The sequence below is a fragment of the Peromyscus leucopus genome, chromosome 3 (assembly GCF_004664715.2).
Source record: "Peromyscus leucopus breed LL Stock chromosome 3, UCI_PerLeu_2.1, whole genome shotgun sequence".
Taxonomy (NCBI): domain Eukaryota; kingdom Metazoa; phylum Chordata; class Mammalia; order Rodentia; family Cricetidae; genus Peromyscus; species Peromyscus leucopus.
In genome coordinates this window covers 2321653-2344205 of record NC_051065.1, presented here as the reverse complement: position 1 = coordinate 2344205, position 22553 = coordinate 2321653, and the positions used below count along the sequence as shown (strand labels likewise).

Below are 22553 nucleotides of genomic sequence, written 5' to 3'. Positions count from 1 at the left end.
ATCATCGTGACTGAGGTAACTCAGACCCCCAAAGACAAATATGGTTATGTATTTCTTTATATGTGGATGTTAGCTTGAGGCGTTTGATAGGCATGCTATAATCCACATAACCACAGGTTAGGTATAGAGTAAGTGACTGGGGGAGAGGGGGGTCTCCCAGGGAAGGGGAATAGAATACAAAGTTATGGAGAGACAGTGGGAAGATTGATGTGGGAGGATCAAATAGCGAGAAGGAAGTAAGTATGAGGTAAGGGAAGGAATACTAGAAGGGATACCTAACACTAAGGGCCATTTGAGGGGTTATAAGGAAACTTACTGCAGTAGAAGCTTCTTAGAATATATACATATATGATAGAAATCTAAGTGGAGTAATCAAATAATGGGGGAAATAATGCCCTAATTTGACATTTCTCATCATCAAATGAAACCTACAGTGCCAGAAATGGGTTACATCTAATGATTTATTGGTCAAAGGTGACCCATGGAAACCTCCAGACACCTCAGGTTATTGCCAAGGCTATTGGTTGTTCTCCACAAAATGATGGTAAGCCCCTAGAGTAAACGGTTAACACTTATATATCTATCTCATTGAACATGGGAAAGTCAAGCTGGTGCAAAATAGAGCCTTCATTTCATCTGACTAGTTCTCAGTTATACTGGAACGAACTCTGCTACTAGATGAGGAAGGTAAACACCAAGACAGCTACAACCCCCATGATCTACAACTGTGACCTGCTTCATGATACCCTGGTATAATAATGGCACAGATATTGTAGGAAAACCAAACAATCTGATGGAATTTAAGGCCTATTCCATGAGATAAAATCTATGTATGCCTGAAACTTCTCAGTTGGCCAAGAACCAGATGCTGTAGGCCACAGGCCTATGGGAAAACCAAACACTATTGAGATTTCTCATCTTACACCAGTCAGAATAGCCAAGATCAATAAAACAAATGGCAGTTCTTATTGGCTAGGATGTGGTATAAGGGGAACACTCATCCTTTGCTGCTGGGACTGCAAACTTGCACAGCCACTGTAAAAATCAGTGTGTGGGTTCTTCTGGGAGGTAGGAATATACCTATCTCAAGATCCAGCTTTACCACTCTGGAGGTTTAGGGGATGAAAGATACTAAGGAAACAAGATCTTGTAGACACTCAGGACTGACACACGCATGAACTCAGAGACTATGACAGCATGTATAAGGCCTGTATACATGGAAGTCAGAAAGAGTCCCAGTGTTCGGAGGAGCTGGACACAGGTCTCCATCAGAAACCATTAAGCTATCTTCAATTTGCCAAGGAAAAATTAGTTTTCTCCAATACACTCATAAGGTATATTAACCACACTTAAGGACAGGCCCTATGCCCAGAAGTAAATGGGCAATACAAAACTAACTCAATGGTATTTTATAGACTTTTTGTTTCATATTCCAATATTTGGAGCCCCCTCCTTTTGGCCATATTGGCCTTTTGATTATATATCATGGTTTCAGATTTTGTATTTTAAGGATTTTGTGTGTGTGTGTCTGTGGGTGTGTCTGTATGTTTCTTGTGTTTTTCTTTTTCTTTTCTTTTTTTAAATTATGGCTTCTTTGTTTTGTTATCTGTTTCCAAAGAGAGAAAAAGAAAGTTCATAGAGTTGGGTATATAGGGAATATCAGGGAGAAGTTAAGGAGGGGAAAATGTAATCAGAATATATTGTACAATTTTCTTTTCAGAAAAACATCCCATAAATTGATAAATACTGTTGAATAAAAAGACCACTTAATTGAGTTAAGAACTCAATATTTGCAATACAGAAATATTTTATACAAGACTACTGAAAAGATAAAATACATATGACCCACAAAAATTATAAATTTCAATAGTTTATTAGCTGGTATTGAATGGGATAACTTCTAGTTTACAAAAAGAAGTGGGAAGTCAGATATACTATTTGTTTTAAAGAGAAACATTTATCCTATAAGCAACATCAGCACCTAAACAAAACAAAACAAAATTCTGCCATGTCTACTTGAAGAAACACTCCTTTTAGCATAGCGAGACTCACTCAGATAAGCATTTTTTCAGTCAGAGCCATCTATCCATATACTCGTACATAGACGCCCAAGACTTCTTTCAGCAGGGTTGGGTCGTTAAGGGGATTCTTCTGTAGACAAATGAAATGTAGCCACCAGTGTTTTATAAACAGGAGCCACAAAAGCCTGGTCCTCAAGTGCTATAGCCTCATACTGTACTTCCCTGGACCATGTTGAGCAACAAGGCATTTTTAACATGTTCACAAGAAGGCATAAATAACAATAAAGTGTTTCTCTGTACAAAAGTACTAAGCTATAATGAAAATGACACTAGTCATTTAGTGAATTTGACAATAGTATCTTCTGAAAATCTCAGAGTTGTAACTTTTTCTAAAATTATAAAATCCCAAACACACTGCACTGAATGGCAACATCAGACGATGTCTTCTCCAACTGTGGTGTCAAAAATCTGGTAACAAATTCGTTGCTCTGCTCCGACAGTGACACTGTAGGACTTGATGAGGCACTCCAGCCATGGGTATGCATCTACAGACCACAGGAAACATCATTTAACCATTAAAGTAAGCACATCACTGGTAATGCTGACCTATCTGAATTTTTTCCCAACTACAAATGAAAGTGATTGGGTTTACAGAACATCTGACAAGACAGCTAGTCGATCACTTTGGCACATTTACCCCTCTTCCCATGCTGACTGTTTACGGGCCTCCCTACTTTTGCTTAATGAGTTGGAAAGAGATGGAACCTGAACTTGAGATCAGCCTAAGCTAAGCATCACATGGGATCTGCTCTGCAGGAAGCACCTACAGAACCCTGCCATACTGGCAGCACTGATGACATCTGCACACTTTGAGAGCAGGTCAGACCTATTTCTAACAGCAACAGAAGGCTCAGGATGGTTTGAATGGCATCTGGTACAGTCCTCAAGCCAGCCAGCATAAAACAAGGCACTTCTGTGCGTTGCTGGTGGAACTGTACATTGTAAAGTATTTTAAAAAATAACTTGGCTGTGTATATAAAAAGTCACCAGGCCCATAGACTTTTCGTTTGGGAAATCTATCCATAGTCATTCCAATAACCAACACAAATTAAAACTGAAAGCAAACGTATCCAAATTAAACTTTTCTCCAGATGAGCAAGCATTCCTGTCTCTTGGGAAATGATGCTACAGCACAGACTGGTTGGCAGAACACACACTCACCAGGAGCATCTCTAACAGTCAGATCAGCAACAGATAAGCAGCAAAGAGAAGGTTTGTCACTGAAAACAATTACTGGAAGAATAAGCTTTCTTACTCTGCAGGTTCCAAGAGAAAAAGAATCACTGGCCACAGAAGAACATGGTGCCAGCTATAACTGGTACAACTTCTTCTGGGCAGGGGCACGCTGACAAGCCAGTGTTGGTGCAGAAACAACCAGAGTTCATAAACTCTGAAAAGTAAAAACTGAAAATTCTGAAGTCCATTAACACTGAAAAGAAAACCCATCACTGAGTCCAACAAGACAATGCAGTTTCTTGTGGAAATTGCATCTTTTTGGTTTAATTGCAGACTCAATGTCTGTATGCTGTATGTGTAAACTCAGAGTCAAATGTGCTGTGACCAAAACTGTTGTGCTCTAAAAGTATATTTGTAAACATTTTAAAATTCCTTGATTTATATTTGTCTTAGCCACTAGCTCATCAAAAGATGGAAACAGTTACCATTCACAACCTAGTAATTCATGTAGACTCACAGTTTGCTCATCAAAAGATGGGTACAGTTACCATTCACAACCTAGTAATTCACATGGACTCATGATTTGCTTACTTTTACAATCTACAGATTAGAAACAGTCTAGGTGTTTTTCTAAAAGAAAGAAAAGAGAGGCATCTATTGAATATTGCCTACCAATTTTTATTCCTGGAGGACACATCATATTCATGATTGTTTCTAGACTTCTTTGAAGGTCATCATCAGTGAGGACTTCCGATGCTGGGATCTTGAAAAAGTTCTCCTAAAAATGATGATAAATAGAGGAAATATTCATTTGAAAAAGCTTCAACGTGGGACTGGAGAGATGGCTCAGGGATTAAAGACACTAGCTCCTCTTGCAGATGACCCAGGTCAGAATCACAGCACACACAAAAGAGATCACAGCAGTACTCCTGTTCCAGGGGATCTGTCCTCTTCTGATTCCCATAGGGACCACACGCACACACACACACACCACGGTGAACAGACATACATTAGGCAAAGCATTCATACAACAAAAATAAAGGTACAAAATTTAAAAAAAAGACAAAGCTTCAAGCACACAATTTCAATATCTACTTTGACATATTATCTGACATATATCTAAAATGACATATTATATACATCAGTCTATTAAGGCTGTGGAATCCACAAACTGGAATACTGGTCTAAGCTAAAACCCAATTCACTACTGGAACTGTAAAACAGCTTTGAGATGTACACACATACGCAGTATGATCAGGCAGCAAGGCTGATGATACTTTTGTACCCGGGAAAGTAAATCTACTAGGTATGAAAGGATGTAACATTAAGAAACCATTGGATTTCTTCCCGTTCTGCTTTAAGTTCCAGCAGAGATTTTTCTTGCTTTGCTAGCTATTCTGTCTTCAACACACAAGGCACACAGCAGCTTTCCAGTAAATATTCATTTAGTATGTGGTTGGGTGAACTGCGGAAACCAGAAGAAAAAAAATCTCTTAACCTCAACTTGGACTGTCTTCCAATTTATGTAAGTTAAAATAAAAACAACCCCTCCCCCCAAAACAAACCTCTTACCCCAATAAATGGCTGGCCTTCCTCTTAGTTTTTACTATTTCATGTCTATGAGAGCCAGTGACTTGACTTTGCCTACTGGAACTGTGGGTTAATCTGGAACATCTAACAAGGTCATCTGAGGTTGAAGAGTTTGGGACATGCAACATTAGCCTGACCTCAGAAAGAGAGCCATCAGCCAAATGGGCAGTCAGTTATGAAAGACGACATACGTGAAGAAGTCACATCAGGGCCTAGGTTGAGCTTCAAGACTCCATGCACTCTATAACGCACAGTGCAGGGAAAGTGGCAGTCTCTGCTTATAGGGAGAGGAAGACTGCAAATGACCAAAGCTAAGGTGGCCCCAACGACTAGTCAATGGACAACTGTGAGTGTCAGAAATGACAGCATTCTTCTGGGCTTCTCTACAGCTTACACAACAATATCTGTTTATCAAGTAACTCCATTTCTTTTAAGATGAAAGCATATAGCTTACAAAGTGCAGGAAGATGGCAATAGTGTGGCTGGATATCTGCGTCTTCATCTAGCTATGGGATTTCTGCATGACAGGAGAATGAGTCCTCTGATTTTGATTCCTCAACTTTACATTTTTAAAAAATGATTTATAATAAAAAATCTAAAGACATATAATATTAGATTTATATGGCTATATTCTTTATATATACTTTAAGTTATTTTAAATCCTTTAAAGAGCAAAATACAGAGGAACTGAGTTTTAGGCTTCAAAAGTTCTCAATAAGTTACACTGAAGTAAAACTAGGAAATATGACTATATTAAAAAATTTAAATATAAATTTTTAATTAAATATCTTTACCAGTTCTGTTACTTACAGAATCCTTGAGGTAAGTGTCCAGTACTCCTGTTCCATCATCCAGAGTGAAAGTCATAACAAACACATACTGTAGAGGTACAATGCCCAGAACTAGTGAGGGAAAAGAGCACATTATACGAGACAGATATATATATATATATATATTTTTTGGTTTTTCGAGACAGGGTTTCTCTGTGTAGCTTTGCGCCTTTCCTGGAACTCACAGAGATCCGCCTGCCTCTGCCTCCCAAGTGCTGGGATTAAAGGCGTGCGCCACCACCGCCCGGCGACAGAAATTTTTATAAGGAAATGTTGAAAGTGTTTTATTCTAGCATGTAGCTAGCTGCAAATGACATTTACTAGGACTATTTACAGCAGAAAGAAAACGTGTACACAGGAACTTCCTTCTCCAGTATCAATTTATTAAAGTCATACAGCAGGTCACTATATTTATACAGGGTTAGACTCATAATGTAAGTAACTTAATCCTAATACTTGATAGACAGTACAAAAAGTGATTAGTAAAATGTTAACAAGTTACATGCTAATCATATGAAAAGTAAAACCAAAATTACAGAATGTTCTAAAAAGCAAGATGCAGTTCAATATTTTTAAAAGTTTATTCCTCTTTGTATTATGAGTATGGAGTGTTCTTATTTTTTTTAAGAGATGTTATTTGGTTCAAAGAATAAAACTCAGATTCTATAATTGGCTAAGATGAAGAAGACTGAATAAATTGGATATATCAAATCACTGATAATTCACCATTAAGGTGAACATCCTTTTTTCAGAAGTTGAAGATACTGCATAGATGTATGGAATGTTATATTACCTTCTATCCATGCAGTCCTTATTCCAGTAGGAGAATTAATTAAGCAGGCAAAGTCAGAAGAACAAATTGGGCACAGACAAAATTTTAGTATTTTTTTTTCTTTAATTTTAGTATTTAAGAGCAATAAGACAAGAACAGAAGCTGGACAGTGGTGGTGCACACCTTTAATCCCAGCACTCGGGAGACAGAGCCAGGTGGTTCTCTGTGAGTTCAAGACCAGCCTGGTCTACAGAATGAGTTCCAGGACAGCCAGAACTGTTACAAAGAGAAACCCAGTCTCGACCACCTGCCCCCAAAATAAATAAATAACTAATGAAAGAAAGAGACAGAGAGGGAGGGAGGGAGGGAGGGAGGGAGGGGAGAGAGAGAGAGGGAGGAGGGAGGGAGGGAGGGAGGGAGGAAGGAAGGAAGGAAGGAAGAGAGTTTGGGGCTTCAAAAGATCTCAAGGGGTTACAAGAACTAAGACCAAGAAGGGTGAACTTAAAAACTATGCCATGGAACACAAAATGGCACTATTCAGCCCAAAATAACACAGGATCTCACTGGACTTCAAGGTATTACATAGTGAAATCACAAAGCTAGATATATAAAAAAAAAAAAAAAAGACACACACACAGGTACATACACATGTGCACACATACACAAACGTATGTTTACATAACAAAATTTCCATCTAGTAGAAAAAAGCTGGGTGATTAGTTTCATAAAAATAGTATTTTTTTTTTTTACCCTATTCTGGTTGCCTGTGAAGGATAAACTCTGAGAAAAGACTGGCAAAGTGGAATGTTTACTGAGAGAGACCAAGGAAGAAGGGAGAGTGCCAGCTTGAAACTACAGATGCAGTGCAGGCACAGTGGACACTGTCCAACTACCAAGTTCCTTTTACAGAAGCAGAAACAGACATACACACTTAATAACTCCAGCACACAGAATGTGGTCCATGAGAGTTGTATATCGCAGACTTGGCTTCAATATTAAGAACTATCTCAAAATTAATGGAACAGTTTTAAGTGCATGCCTTATAATGCAAGCTGTGCCCTGCTCCTGGAAGCTGTAAACAAAGGCTAGGTGATAGCTATATGTGTAAAAGTTAAAGACTCCTTTGTCCCGACTAAAGACCTGGGAGGAAAGTAACAGGCATTTCAATACCTTTTCCAATGCTAAGGTAAGAGTTATGCCCCCCCTAAAGGAACGGCACTATTAGGAGGCGTGGCTTTGTTGGAGGAAGTGTATCACTGTGGGGGTGGGCTTTAAGGTCTCTTATGCTCAAGCTACTCCCAGTGAGACAGTGCACCTCCCGTTGCCTTCAGATCAAGATGTAGTCAGCACCATGCTTGCCTCCTGCCACCCTCCCTGCTATGATGATAATGGACTTAACCTCTAATTTGTAAGCCACCTCAATTGAAGGTTTTACTTTATAAAAGCTGCCATGGTCATGTTGTCTCTTCACAGCAATAGAAACCCTAACTAAGACACATTTTAAATATTTAGTCCTCATTTTCCAATATAATTATTGTAAACAGATTTCATTTAGAAAAGTTAGGCTAGTTCTGTCAAAATATCCATAAATATTAAAGAAGAAATTGGTGAAATGACAGAGACAACTGAAATTTAGCTAACCTTTTGCCACAGTAGAAGGAATCCATAGTCCTTTATTAACAATGGAATTTAGGTTTTGTATAGATTTCAATCTTGAACACTGTTTACATCTGAAATGAGTAAGTGAAACAACAGTAAATACTTAAATATAATCAAACCACTTAATTATTATATACTATTCAAGTAGGGACAGTTTTTGAAAGTCAGTTATTAAACAGAAGGGCATAACATTGCCTATACTGTAATGTGCTTGTTTCAAGAGAATTATGATTAAGTTGCTACACAAAAGCAATAAAAGATATGACGGGTACAGTGGCCTGAATGAGAAAGGCCCAATAGCCTTATATATAGGAATGTTTGAATCCTAGTTGGTGGACTATTTAGGAAGGATTAAGAGGTGTGGCCTTGTTGAAAGAGGTGTGTCACTGGGGGTGGGCTTTGAAATCTCGTAAGTCCACACCAGGTCCAATTTTGCTATTTCTAACAGCACCTTGCAGGTAAGACGTAAGCAAGCCCTCAGCTTCTGCCGCCATGCTCCCGCTGTGATGGTCATGGACTCACCCTGTAAACTAAAAGCAGGCCCCAAGCTCAATGCTTTCTTTTAAAGTGGCTTGATCATGGTGTCTCTTTACAGTAACAAAACAATAACTAAGACAACGGGCTTCAGAATAAGTTGAAAATCAGGAATTAGACTCTAGACAAAATTAATTTGGTTGTGAATTTTCTTGGCAAAATGAAAAGACACAGGAGAGAAGTTGCAGGAACTCTTTGAATTTATGGCTCCATTAGCAATATCTGATGGCTACTTGTTGCTTTCCTGACTCAGACTGACAATGAACACTGTACTAGGAAGACAAGATGGAAAGCAGAAAGGAAAAAGAGCAAAGGATGATGTCAGAAATAAAGTCTGAACTATGGCTGAAATCACATGAGCACAGAATATGATGGGCTTGGATAGTTCAATTAAGTGGTATATAAATATTGCATAAGATTTAAAGATATGAAGACACTGGGGGCTTCAAAGCAAAAACAGCTACTAATTCATTTTACTTCATTGCTGAAGGTTTTCATCCATTGTGTCTTAAACAAAACCAAGGGCAAAGCCCACTGGTCACTTTAAGGACCACAAGCAGGTAGGTATGGTAATGCAGGAAGTAATTTTATAACAAAAGTCAAAGTTTAGTTTCATTAGTAATTACAAGTAGCAAATGCTACACACTGGGAGGTCAGAGAAGATGAAACAAGATCTATCATGGCTGCAGAACAAGCTTCTCAAGGTGGAACATTTTCAGGGTGACTGCAGGTTTCTGCGGAAGTACAGGTATTTTCTTCATCCTTCTTTCAGGTCAGAATCTACAGACCCCCAACTCTCCGCCAGTTTTCAGTGGCAGCAACTCTACAAGGTACCGGCTCAGCAGTTGTAGAATTCACTGGATTTGCAACTCTAAACTGTCCCTTTAGTTAGCATCTAAATTCTATGAAAGAAACAAGCTTAGCCTATGACCCAGGAAGAAAATATTAAAATTTTTACACCCATTGTGCATTACCATGCACACACACTGTGAATACCTGTGTATTCTAGAATAGAAACATACAAGAAAAATTTAGTATAGATACTCTTGAACCCACAATGGGGTTGCCTCAATACATCTAACCTACTGAATACAGTGCTCAGCACACTGTTGCTAACCCTAATGATCCTGCTGTCCACTGAAAGCTTGAATTTGCGATCTCTCTCTAGCGCATGAGTATTGTACCACAAGCCACTCTCAGGAAAGATCAAAATTCAAAATTCAAAGAACAGTTTACTGAACTTGTGCTTCATCAGTACAATTCTAACACAATCGTAGCTCAGGAACTGTTCTAACTATATTAAGTACCTACTGAAAATACAGTAGCGCAGGGGATAACGCATAAAGACACGTTGTAATCCCCAGATCTTGAGCTGAGCACATACCCGTAGTGATACACTTTTCCTTGTATGAGGAATGGTGCCGAAAGGTCTAGCAGCTCCAGGTCCTCAGGGCCGGACCTCACAGGAATAACACTGTGAAACTTGCTTGATAGTTTAGAGACTTCACAGAGCCTTCCTCCTTTAAAAAAATAAATTCCTCAGTAACACAAATATAATCAGAGAAAGGCGTGGCATACACGTAACACATGAGATAGAGCAAATTCCACAAAGAATGACAAAGAAAAGGGAGTTATAAATTTAGAAGAAAACAAACTTGGCAGGATAAAAAAATTATTACATAAAAATTAGATAAAAATCAGGAAATAAAAATAGTACAGTTCCATTCTTTAAAGTTGTCATTATCAGGGCTCTTTTCATTGATTTAGTTATTAGCAGAGGACTTTCATCCCACTTTCATGAAACAACAGTGACATCCAGAGGCCAAAACTGTATCAGCTGCACATGAGCAATCTGCCTTTCTATTCTGCTCAGAGCCAACACAATTAGAGACAGGAATCCAACAAGGTGGATAAACACAAATGTTATTCAGCATCTGAAAATGCAATTCAGGTGAATGTGTTTGTTCATACATATTTGAATCTAGTTGATGTACTGGTTTGGCAAATTTAAATAAACAGTTCACTAGGTGCCCATAAGATACTGTCAACAGTGATTAATGTGCAAAACAACGTTCTAAAAACCTAACAAGTTTCTCACCTTCTACCAAAATTAGACATTCACTTGAAATAGGGAGAATGTCACCATTTTTCACAAAGTGAACAGCGACCTGCCGTCCTCCTTGGCCTTCAGTGGACCAGACTTTTGAGTCATACAATGATGTATCTTGCAGCTTGCTATTTGGAGCTTTAGTTGTAGCATCTTGCAAAATTTTATCTAAGTTGTCCTCATATGGAACTTCTTGCCTAAGATCATTGATAATGAAGCATCAGAAAATAATATATGGATATTCCTCAAAATTCCAAGTTAATAAATTTTTCCAAGTAAAAAAAAATACCTTAGGGGCTGTTCAGTGGTTAAAAGCACTTGCTACTGTCGCATATACCCAGGTTTATTTCCCAGCACCCACATGGAGTCGCACAACCACCCATAACTCCAGTCCTGAATTCTGTGGGCACCAGGCATACACATGGTGCACATACACACATGCAGGTACAACACTCCTACACATAAAATAAGAACAAATTTAAAAAATGATTTTATATGAAGATTACATCAGCTAAGCTTCCTTAAATTCAGAAGACAGGTCACAGATTTAATGCATTTTATTCAATAGATATTTAACATTGTATGGCTAGGTAAATCCTTATTTTAAATAGAGATGAACTGTATCTGTGTTGACAAACACATGCTATGTGTAGAAGTTAGAAGACAATTTCCTACCACATGGGCACTCAGGTCATGAGGCTGGGTAGCAGTCATCTTTACCTACTGACCTATTTCCTTGGCCCATACTTGGTTTAGAATCTGAGGTTACAGTTATTCCCAGTGCCAATCTGTTGTTCTCTACCATTAGCTCTGTCTTCACCCCAGGAAATCCCACTGCCACAGGGTACCTCTTTAATAGTAAGTCATACAAGTCACATAAGTTCTCAGAGTAGACATGACATGGCTCAGAATCAAGAGGTCAAGTCCTTGTCCTGACTCTGTCCTCAGCTGTGTGTGAGGTCAGGCCATCCTGTGTTCTCTAAGATGCTTTAGTTCAAGATCATGTAGGTGGAAAACAGCCTCCTTGAGTTTTATGAAAAAAGATTAAAGGATCAAATTTTTTCACAAACACTATAGTAATCTCAGCTTTTGTAAAGAAAAACATACATATATACTTCTACAGAGATATTAGCAAATCAAATTATGTGGACATGTACGTGTGTCTTATACACGACATTGCCCTAGAGTTTCAGGCTCATGAATGCTATCCCAATGTACATTCCCTATACTTTCCAAAGTATCATTTTCTCTATTTTGAGGGAAGATGGTACATTATATTGAAAAGGCTAATAGGAGATAAAACTCATTATCTAAACATATTTCTAACCTGGGACAAATGGCTGAGGTGTCCATTTAATATCAAGGCTAGACCTGGCAGCCAGGTTCTCCTAGCATTCCTCAGTGCATCCCTGCCACAGGATGTGACTCACATACCCTACCTTCCAGCCCTCTATGCTGAATTCTCCAGCCCAGGGCTGCCCTTCCCCGAGTGGTTCTTCCCTATTTAATTCAGATATTTGGGTCACTTGCCCTTTGTGGACCTTCTGCCTACTGGCTGCTGCACCGGTTCCTTTCTCCTCTCTCTTTCCCATGACCCAGCCCAATGTGGTCATGTGTGGGGCGTTTACCCACCACCCCCACAGCTTCCCAGAGTTTTCTTGAGTGCGATCAGCAGGAAATATTAGATAGAAGGATTTATAGCAGAGAATCTTGCGGAGATAAACAGATAGAAAATAAAGGATATCCTCGAGAGGGCCTGGAACCTATTCCAACGGGCCCCGACTGTCTCTGGCCCAGGGTTTTTATAGAGACGCCAAGGGGGTGGAGCAAAAGACCTCCTCCCCCAGCACAGCCAAGTGCAGGCCATCTCAAACACCTGCACTCAGGCCCGTGGTCCTGATCATCCTCTATGCGGACCTGCTGGGTAAAGCCACGAGGAACCCCAGAACGGGCTCCCACAGTCATGCCCACTGTGGACTCTCCCAGATGTCCCTGCTTCTGGCTATGCTCTCCCACATATCTATAATAAACTTTCTCCTCCACTATACCTAGGAGCAGTCATGTCCTTTTTTTCCCCCTTTTCTTTCTTTTTTTTATTCAAATACATATTAATAAGATTACAAAGTCCTATGTATTTATATATTCACATAACAACTGGTGTTTGCAATGAAGACACTGCACTTACTACATTACCATTGTTAAGCATGACAGAAAACTTTCAGTTGTGTGTATCACACCTACTAAAAGCTGAATTTCAAGTCTGAAAATAGCACCTATTTTTAGTTGTTATTACTAAGAATGACTCAAAAGGATTTTCTTTGTAGGAATTCAGCACTTTCCCCTTAAGTCATCAGCATTCTTTAAAACACTACCAATTAAATCATAATTAACTCGTTTTACACACACACACATACACACACACACAGAGGCGTACATATATATGAACCATAAACAATATGGCATGATAACTTTTTTTTTTAATCTTGGGAAATACTTACAACGAGTGACATTGAGGACAAAGAAGTTTAACAGCCTGGAAAAGTCTTCTGGGCATGTACGATCTTAGTTTTGCACGGATTCGATACTGTTGAGGAGCCTTTTGCTTCAAAATGGCACACACTGGTGTTTTCTTTAAATACTGGTGATCTGTAAGTACTGTAAACAATGTTTACATTAAATCAGAGTAAATAATGTATGGGTGTCTTAGCTGTGTTTGGTATGAGTCTCCCTGAAACAAAGAATATACTATAAAATCAATCTTAGCTACAGTTAGTATTTCTAGATATGCACCTAAGGTCCATGGACTCTGTGCTAGGTACAGAGCAGGTACTCAACAAACTTACAAAACAAATGCTGAGTAACTGGGGCAAGGTGTGACTTAACTATATACTATATGATCACACACCTTTATACCCGTTAAACACTATATCTTATGCATTTTTATATGGAACTAGTAGACATTTCCAGGGAACTTCTAATTTATGGAAAACGGGAAGGTTTATTTCAACTAGAAAACAAATGTTACCTGTATAAAATGTGAAACAGTTCACTGCCAACCTTGGAGACAACTCACTAGGCAACCAGCTTACATTCTAACTAGATTTCACCAAGCAGATATCAACAAACCATATTCCCTAAAAATGATCTGCCACCTAGGCTCTTATCCTGGGTATCTCAAATTCAAGACTTCATTGCACTCTCCTTCATTTAAGAGCCAGAATGTGAGAATGGAAATGGTTATTAGGGGAATCCAATTATCATAGTGTAGTGGGTAGACATTCCAGCTTGGATCTGGAAGTTCCAACCCCCATTGAGACTCTGGCAACTGTCACGCCTACGAGGCGGGGCCAGGGGAGGCGCCGGGGAGAGCTGGATGGGCCAGCGCTCTCTCTGTGCTGGGACGCTGAACGGTGGAGGTTGACCGAGCAGAGCTCCAGACAACACCGCTGGACTGCAATACACCTTCCCCAGACCCTGCGACCTACCTATTACCTAATTTGTGAGTTACGCCATTAAATAAATATCCTTTTAACTACGTGGAGTGGCCAAAATAATTTCTCCAATATCATAGTCATGCACAGTGTGTGAAAGAAAAGGAATTCATTTTCTAAGTAGAAAAGGGAAATGAGAGAGAAGGAAGAGGAGGGGGTAGAAGAAAGGAAGCAATTAAGTTACAAAAGAAGAAAAGAACAGTAGGAGGAAATGCCTGGGAAAGAGAAAAATGGAAGGTTTGGGATAGCTGGAATGAGTTCACATTAAACAGCCCTTCCTCAGCTCCTTAGATAGTCTATGATCTATTTAGAAAACAGAACTGAGGCACAAGCCCTACAAACCCCAAACTCTCAAGGAATACATTTTCCTTCACGTGGTAAGTGGCTAAGCTTTGTAATGAAACATGTGTGCTGTGTGTAGACCCGATCACTTTAAAGGAAAACACTTGCCTCACTTCACACTGTGAGGGAATGTTTGAAAATATTTCAACTTTGTGTTACTTTCAAACCTAAAGAAAAATTGTAGAACAACATAAAGACATTCTAGATATGCTTTAAAAAGATGTATCGATTGTAAAATACTGTTTTTCTGATCTACCATTATCTTTCTCTCTCTCTCCTTTTAATTTTTTTTACTGAATTATTGGCAACAGCTTCCAGACATTATGTCCTGTTTTCTCCTAACAATTATTTCATGAGAACAATTTGTCTCACTGACATAACTAGTGTCTGTTTCGAAGACAATTGACATGGTTTTAACACTATTATGGGATTATCAGATACTCAAGTCTCTTTACCTGTCTTTACCTTTCTTCTCAAACTCTAACAATGCAGAAAATTTGTCTTTCAAGCATTCACATTCCAAATGCAAATGATCCCCAGCCTATCTGTGTTTGCTTCATGACACTGACTTGAGAAGGAGAAACTCTGCTGAGCAAGCATCATTTTAGGTATGGGTGGTATTTCCTCACACTCAGGTTCAGATTGTGCACTTCTGGCACAGAGACTGCACCTGTGACATTGGTTCTCAATGCATCCTATGAAGTGGTCTGAGAGAGGACCTGGCCCTCCAGAGGAGGGAAATTGTGCAGCTGGGTAAAGAATGTTCAGCATCTCTCTACTCTGAACCAATTTCCCACTACTGTAATTAGTAAGGGGGTAACTTAGAATCCAATAGTTTAAAACGGACTGATTCACAATTAAACCAATAATTAGCATCATGTGTGCAAAATGGTCACTTTTAAAAACATCATTCCTTTTCATTTATTAGGTGCCATTCTACCTTTAAAGAGTTTTCTATTCAATCACTTTTATTAGCAACCCAAGTTCATACATTCCAGTTTTACTCAATGAATTCTAACCCATCATTAACCTTTATTTTGATGATCACATTGTCCCAGATTTGATACTTTTTATTCTCTGAGAATTTCTTTATTTTCTAGCAATTCAAGATGTTCTTGATTTATCCCTCATTTCCCCATCTTAATTTTGGAATGTGCCTTTTCTCCAAAGATACTAGGAATATTTTTATAGGTCAACATCTGTCTGTGCATTACATATGCTTATTGCTTCCAGAGGTCATTGCCTCTGCATGGCAATCCCTGTAATGGTATCCATACAGGCATCTAAAGTCTGAGTACAGGGCATCTTCAGTTCCACTAAAACATGTCTTTAGTCTCCCATCCCATACTTACACTCCTTCTTCCAAGAAGAGAAACTCCTATTTTACAGCATTATACATTTAATGAACTACTTAATGAATTATTTAATGTACTTCTGTAGTTGAATATTATTTTAAGGTGTGTTACTTTTGTTTGTTGCATTTGTTTAACTCTGTGAAGCTGTGTTATTGTGCCTGTCTAAAACACCTGCTAGTCTGTCTAATGAAGAACTGAATGACCAACAGCAAGGCAGGAGAGGGAAATAGGCAGGGCTGGCGGGCAGAGAGAATATATAGAAGGAGAAATCTGGGAGGAGGAAGAAGAAAAGCTAATGGAGGAGTGAAGGAAAAAGGAGTCAGAGAAGGAGGAAGACTCCAGGGGCCAGCCACCCAGGAACACAGCACGCCATGGAGCAAAAGTAAGATTTACAGAAGTAAGAGAAGGGGAAAAGCCCTGAGGCAAAACGACAGACGGGATAATTTAAGAAAAGCTGGCAAGAAACAAGTAAGCTAAGGCCACAGGCATTTGTAATTAAGACCAAACCTCTGTGTGTGATTTATTTGGGAACTGGGTGGTGGGCCCCCCAAAGAGAAATGACCAAAAACATAACAACTTACTTCTGCTTACAGATTTTTTTTTCTGAATTAAAGTTTTTTTTTCCAGTTAGTTAAAATAACAGGAGTGTATGTGGTAAATGTACACTATCACTGTTGATATTAAAATTTGGGAGCATAGTGTAGAGTTTAAGTGTGTAGAGTTAAATACATCGTACAATCTTATTGAATTAATGTCAGAGTATAATTTATATCATTAAACTAAACACAATGTAATAAAATTTATAAATTGTATTGATATATAACTTAAAATGCATATTTCATATAGGGCTATTGCATGGGTCTATTTTATAGCACTATAGGATGAAGCTGAGGAACCAATGTTAAACACAAATACAGACTGCCCCATGAAGTATGTGCTGAAATGTGACTTTATTTGTATGTTAATAATAAAGTTGCCTGGGGATCAGAGCTAAAAGCAAGCCATTTAGCAGAAGTCTAACAGTGGTGGCACACGCCCTTAATCCCAATCACATGGCAGGCAGTCTCTGCATAGTCAAACACAGCTAAGCAGTGACCCTAATTTTTAATCCCAATATGAACCATAGAGACCTAGAGGTCTGTATAGACAGGCAGTGATAAGGAAATCACTTTTAACTCTGTATTTGGCTTTGCGTTTCTTTTTTAATAAGACCGTGTAGAATTTCATCTACAATGAAGATCTACTGTCAACCATGGTACAAAGGCATTGGTTGGGGAGTGTAACCAAAGGCATCTGCATGCTGGTTACTGTACTGAGAGTGGTCTTACTTGTAGCAGAGACTTGTTGACATCGCTCTACCTCATACAGTGATACTGATCCTGAGCCGGAGTCTATAGGAAGAGAAGAGAAATCACACAATAACCTAGCTCGTTAAAATGTCCATTAGAAACTTAATGTAAAATTTAAAATCTAGAACACTGTCCAGAGAAACTGAGGAAAGCATAATAAATGTTGAAATGTCTATTTTCCTCAAATTTATTTGCAGATTCAGATACTCTTAACAAAAATAACAGGCTTAATTACAAAAACTGAAAGGCAATTTTTCTCATTTCTTTGAGGAGAAATACAAAAAATTTAGAATACTGAATAAGATCTTGACAGGGAGGAACTTTAGTGAATTTATACTACTTGACTTCAAGACATAGCAATCAAGAAACCTCGGTATTGACAGAAAGACTAACAAACCAAGAAAACAAGGAAAGCTTGGAAATTAACCCACATTTTGATTTGACTGTTGACAAAGAAAAGAAAGTCATTCACAGAGACTACAGTATTTTTTTCTTTTCAAGAAATGGCTTTGCAACCACTAGAAATTATTAATAAGAGAGTACATCATTAGGCATACACTAATAAGTGATACACAGGAAGCCTCCAATAAAAACATAGTTACTTGATGTTCTGGTAGATACCAAGGTCTCTACATGAAGAGAAAATAAATAGTGCTTCTACTGCAGGTCTCCTTATCACTTCACTCTGCATTAAGAAACGAGCTACTGACATACGTTCCAGCACAGAGGACTCTCAGAACATAGTATGTACAAAAGCAGTTCCATTCAGTTCAACAATAAGAATATCTTTGAGAGATTTGGATAACTCACGTTTATACATCAGACACCCAATACACATAAAAACAAAACAACTTGGTTAACATAAAGGAGCATCAATACCTTTTGTTCCTTCTAGAAACTGACAAGAAAATGGTTGCTTAGGAAATTCATATAGATTTTTTTTTAATGAATACAAAACAGTACACATACATCATAAATCAAATAAACACTGTCACTCTAATTTGAAAATGTGATTATAAATTTAAGTGTGAACCACGCTTGTTGTACACAGGACAGATAAATGTTAAGGTGTTACTTTAATACATATACATACCATTTAAGTATACGAATGGAAAAAAGACACAGGGAAGAGAACACTGAAAAAGACAATCGTGCTTCTAAAATTTTAAGAAAGTAAAATATCAATGTTATAAATTATCCTTACTTGAAAGTGAAAAGTTGTCCTCATTCTCTGATTGACTGATACCATTTGAGGGCTGATTGATTGCCAATTCTGCACATTTTAAATCTCTAAAATTAAAGAATAGAAAACCAAACTGTGTAACAAAGTCAACAGAGTAAGTTTCACCTTTACTCACAAAATCCAGGAGTTCATTAAATTATAAAATTTGATATGATTCCAGTCAATGATCTGAAGCTTTTATCAGATTATCTGAGAGCTCCAAAGGCCTCAAATAGCTGAGGAGGTCAGAAAGATATGAATAGAACAGTCAGTCAATGAAATACTACTAAAACAAACAAAAAACCTGGGAATGTAATGGTTAATGTTATCAGTTACAATGTCACTCAAGACTGGAACAATAAGCTCAGTCTCCTGGAACTAAGACTCTAGATGTGGACACAGGGTCTACCTAGTTCTACCTGACAGTCCCCTTCAGCCTTCCATTGAAGCCCATCCATGTTCATTGCTTTGTGATTCTACTTTGTGATCCAAAACACCTCTTCCCTACAGGGACCCACTGCTGCCACATTAGCCTGGGACTCAGGTAGGGGGCCTTCATTCTTCTTCCTGTGTTCCATTCTAGTCTCTTCACACTTACCCTTAGTCCTGCTGCAGCCTGCTTGTCTGATTCCCTCCTCCCAGGTCACAACCACCCCTTTGAGACTCAACATCTTGGTGCAGATTTAGGGTCTCTCTAATTCTTCTCAGTCACTTCTCTCAGCCTTTCCTTCTATGCATCTCCATTCCTTTGTGACCAACCAGCAGAACAGCCCTCTATCACAGATCCAGACCCACCACTTTGCTGTGACCCAGAACAACTCTTTAGTAGCAAAACCACAGCCACCATATTTGGCTAGGAACCAGACTGAGCAAAAGCAACCAAAGAACAGAAACTCCCCCAACAAAGATAAGAGCAGATATCTATACCAAGAAACACTTCAAATGTCATAACTACAGATTCCTAAATCACAGAGCAAAACCACAAGAAGGAAAAACAAGATAACATACCTCCTTCAGAAGCCAGTAAGTCTATTATAATAGGCCCTGGGAATAGCAATTAAGTCAAAGCACAAATCAAGGACTTAAAAATAGCAGTTAGGAATGTGCTCAAAGACCTTAAAGGGAATATGAATAAATCCCTAATGAAGATCATGAAAATACAAACAGCTGAATGAAGTAATAAAAACATTTCAAGACATGAAAGTGAAGTTTAACAAAGAAATAGAATCACTAAAGAGAGAGAGAGAGAGAGAGAGAGAGAGAGAGAGAGAGAGAGAACCCAAATTGAATAAAACTGGAAATGAAAACACTTCATAGATAAGTGTCAGCAACAGATTAAAAAAATTGAAAGAATTTCAGGCCTTGCAAACACAAGAAGGGCAGTCCTAAGTGGCAAGTTCATAGCACTAAGTGCCTACATCAGAAAACTGGAGAAATCTTGCATAAATAAGGAAAGGACACACTTGAAAGCTCTAGAAAAACTAGAAGAAATAATACTCAAAAAGAAGAGATGAGAAAAAAAAATCAAGCTCAGAATTAGAGTCAATTTCACCCAACAACAAATGGTGCCGCCTACAACAGAAACCTTCCTACAATATACACTGGTGCAGCAGCGGCACATACGTTAAAGGAGTAACCAACCATTATTAGAAACTGGATTTAAGGCTGAGCATTACTCAGCATCATCTTCTTACAGTAGATGGTAGTGAGCAAAGTGATCCACAGCCAGACAAAGTATAGAGTCTTTAAAATACTCAACGCTAAATGGGATATCTTTATCAAACTGTTTCTCTGAAGGCTCAGGGATCAATGCAAGAGAGGAGGAGGCATATAGCATGCAAAAGTCAGAGGAGGTGATGATTCCAAAGAAATGGAATCTTCCAGACACAAAAGGACTGACACACACATGGACTCACAGACACTGTCACAACATGCACAAGACCTACACAGGTTCAACCAGACAAAATCCCAGCACTGAGAAGGGGAAGTTCCACCCCTAACCAAAAAGTTATTGCAACTAATAACCTCTGAGAAAGGGAAAATCTGTTTTTTCAAGAGTGACACTGCGTATATCACCGACCCCAGGACAGGCCCCATACTCATAACAGACCAATACAAAATGGACTCTATGTTTTGTTTCTATTTGTTCTGTTGTTATTTTTTTTGTCTTACTGATTTTCTTTTTTAGTTTGTTTTGATTTGTTTTCCTTTTTTCTTGAGAAACAGAGAGGACATGAAGGTAAATGGGTAGGGATGTGGGGGAGGATCTGGGAGTAAGGAAAGGGAAAAATATGATTAAAATATATATGATTAATATATATGTGATTAATATATATATATATATATATATATATATATGATTAAAATATACTCACTTTTTCAGCTGATCTACACAAGAGCTAGTTTCTGGGAAAACCATTATTCCCCGACCATAACTGGTCCCTCCATGGAGATGAAACTCCAACCTTAAAGATGAGCTGTTGGTCTCTGAATTAACAGACTGAAGTTTGGTATGGAGGCTATATATTCTAAGAAAGCTTCCAACCTAAAAGAATAGTAAGAATATTATTCAGAAAAAAGGGATTAAAACAATTTCTGATATTTAAAAGTTTCACAATCAATATGAGGCAGTAACCAAAGACACAACCAAGGATACTGTTCAACCACAGAAGATATTGGAAACAGGACAGCACTGTGCCTGATATCAGCAGCATGGATTCCATATCACATTTGACACACATGTACAGGATGATGTGTATGCACATACCCATGGGCACAGTATGTAACATAAGCAGGCCCATTTCAAAGGTCCATCAATAAAATAGTGAAGGAATCCAAGACCTAAATGAAATTCTATTTGATAATATTCTGAAAAGAACTTGTTTGAACTAGTCTAAAATATTAAAAATGAGGCATAAAATCCCCTCTGAGACATTAGAAAAAAATTAATCATTTAGTTTAATCAAAATAACACAATGGCCAGATTTATTTCACAGGTTAATGTTCTTGCTAGCCACAGAAATGCTCCTGCCTTTGCCCTCTGACTGCTGGTATTATACATATGTGCCACCATCTGTTTTCCCTTATCCCACAAATTCCATGGGAAAAAAGTTTTAATATAGCATTTGTACTTTTATCACAATCTGGTGACATTCTGTAAATTCAAATATAGAATTGAACTAGAATTTTGAACAAACCATTCTACAGTCAATCTCAGCTATTTTTCTGAAATTAGCCTAAAACATCTTTAATTAGAGAATTTAAGTTTTTCTCGAAGGGTATTCAAAGACACTAACATTTAGTGCCAAGTGCTGTTGTATGAGCCTCTAGTACCAGCTATGAGAGAAGACAGTTTGTGCCCACACATTCAAACCCAGCCCAAGCAACTCCATTTTAATAAAATAAACACACTGTCATCTACTCCAAGGAACATGCTATATAATATGAACTGCATGTATTTTTACATAGACTTATAAGCAAAATGGGATGAAATAAAATAAACAAGGCAGTTTAATTTAACTGCATATAAAGAACATCCCTGAGTGTTGGATGAGTGAGAAGCTACCTTTCTCCTTTTCCCTACAAATTCAATGTAATTGTGGTAACATAATATATTAGAAAAGCACCAAAGGGAGGGAGAGGGGTAGGTAGAGCTGGGGGTAGGGAGGGAGGGAGGGAGGCAGGGAGGGAGACAGGGGGTAGCAATGGTGTAGAGATGGGGGTACAGAGGGAGGCAGTGAGGGAGAAAGAGGGTAGGGAGGGTGTAGAGATGGGGGTAGGTGTAGCATGAATCTTAAAAGCTCTTATTAATAAAAACAAGCCCGGAGCCAGGTACTGGGGTGAATGCTGAAAAGATTAGAGAGACAAAACAGGCCACGGCTAACCTCACCTTGCCAACTACTCAACCAATCCAGTTTCCTCAAACTGGAAGCCTCTGAACCCTCATCTGGAATGAATCTCAGCTGAACTGCTGCTAAAAGCCTAAAAGCTTAACCAGACTCTAGTTCCTGGTCCTTATGCCTTATATACCTTTCTGCTTCCTGCC

At 38.5% G+C, this 22553-nt stretch overlaps 1 protein-coding gene across 8 annotated transcripts in view; it reads right to left on the bottom strand.

Moving 5' to 3' along the window:
- Window positions 1-1849: 1849 nt before the first annotated feature.
- Window positions 1850-22553, bottom strand: part of Pot1 (protection of telomeres 1) — a 67059-nt gene continuing 46355 nt past the window's right edge. For all 8 annotated transcript variants that reach the window (XM_037203476.1, XM_037203479.1, XM_028872959.2 and 5 more), the window contains 10 exons: window positions 20884-21053; window positions 18491-18576; window positions 17266-17328; window positions 13248-13404; window positions 10741-10946; window positions 10027-10162; window positions 8091-8179; window positions 5658-5749; window positions 3930-4035; window positions 1850-2566 (listed from right to left, as the gene is read on the bottom strand). In XM_037203476.1, coding sequence (XP_037059371.1) covers window positions 2454-2566; window positions 3930-4035; window positions 5658-5749; window positions 8091-8179; window positions 10027-10162; window positions 10741-10946; window positions 13248-13404; window positions 17266-17328; window positions 18491-18576; window positions 20884-21053 — 1218 coding nt within the window. In that variant the 3' untranslated portion in view covers window positions 1850-2453. The remainder of the gene's footprint in view (window positions 2567-3929; window positions 4036-5657; window positions 5750-8090; window positions 8180-10026; window positions 10163-10740; window positions 10947-13247; window positions 13405-17265; window positions 17329-18490; window positions 18577-20883; window positions 21054-22553) is intronic.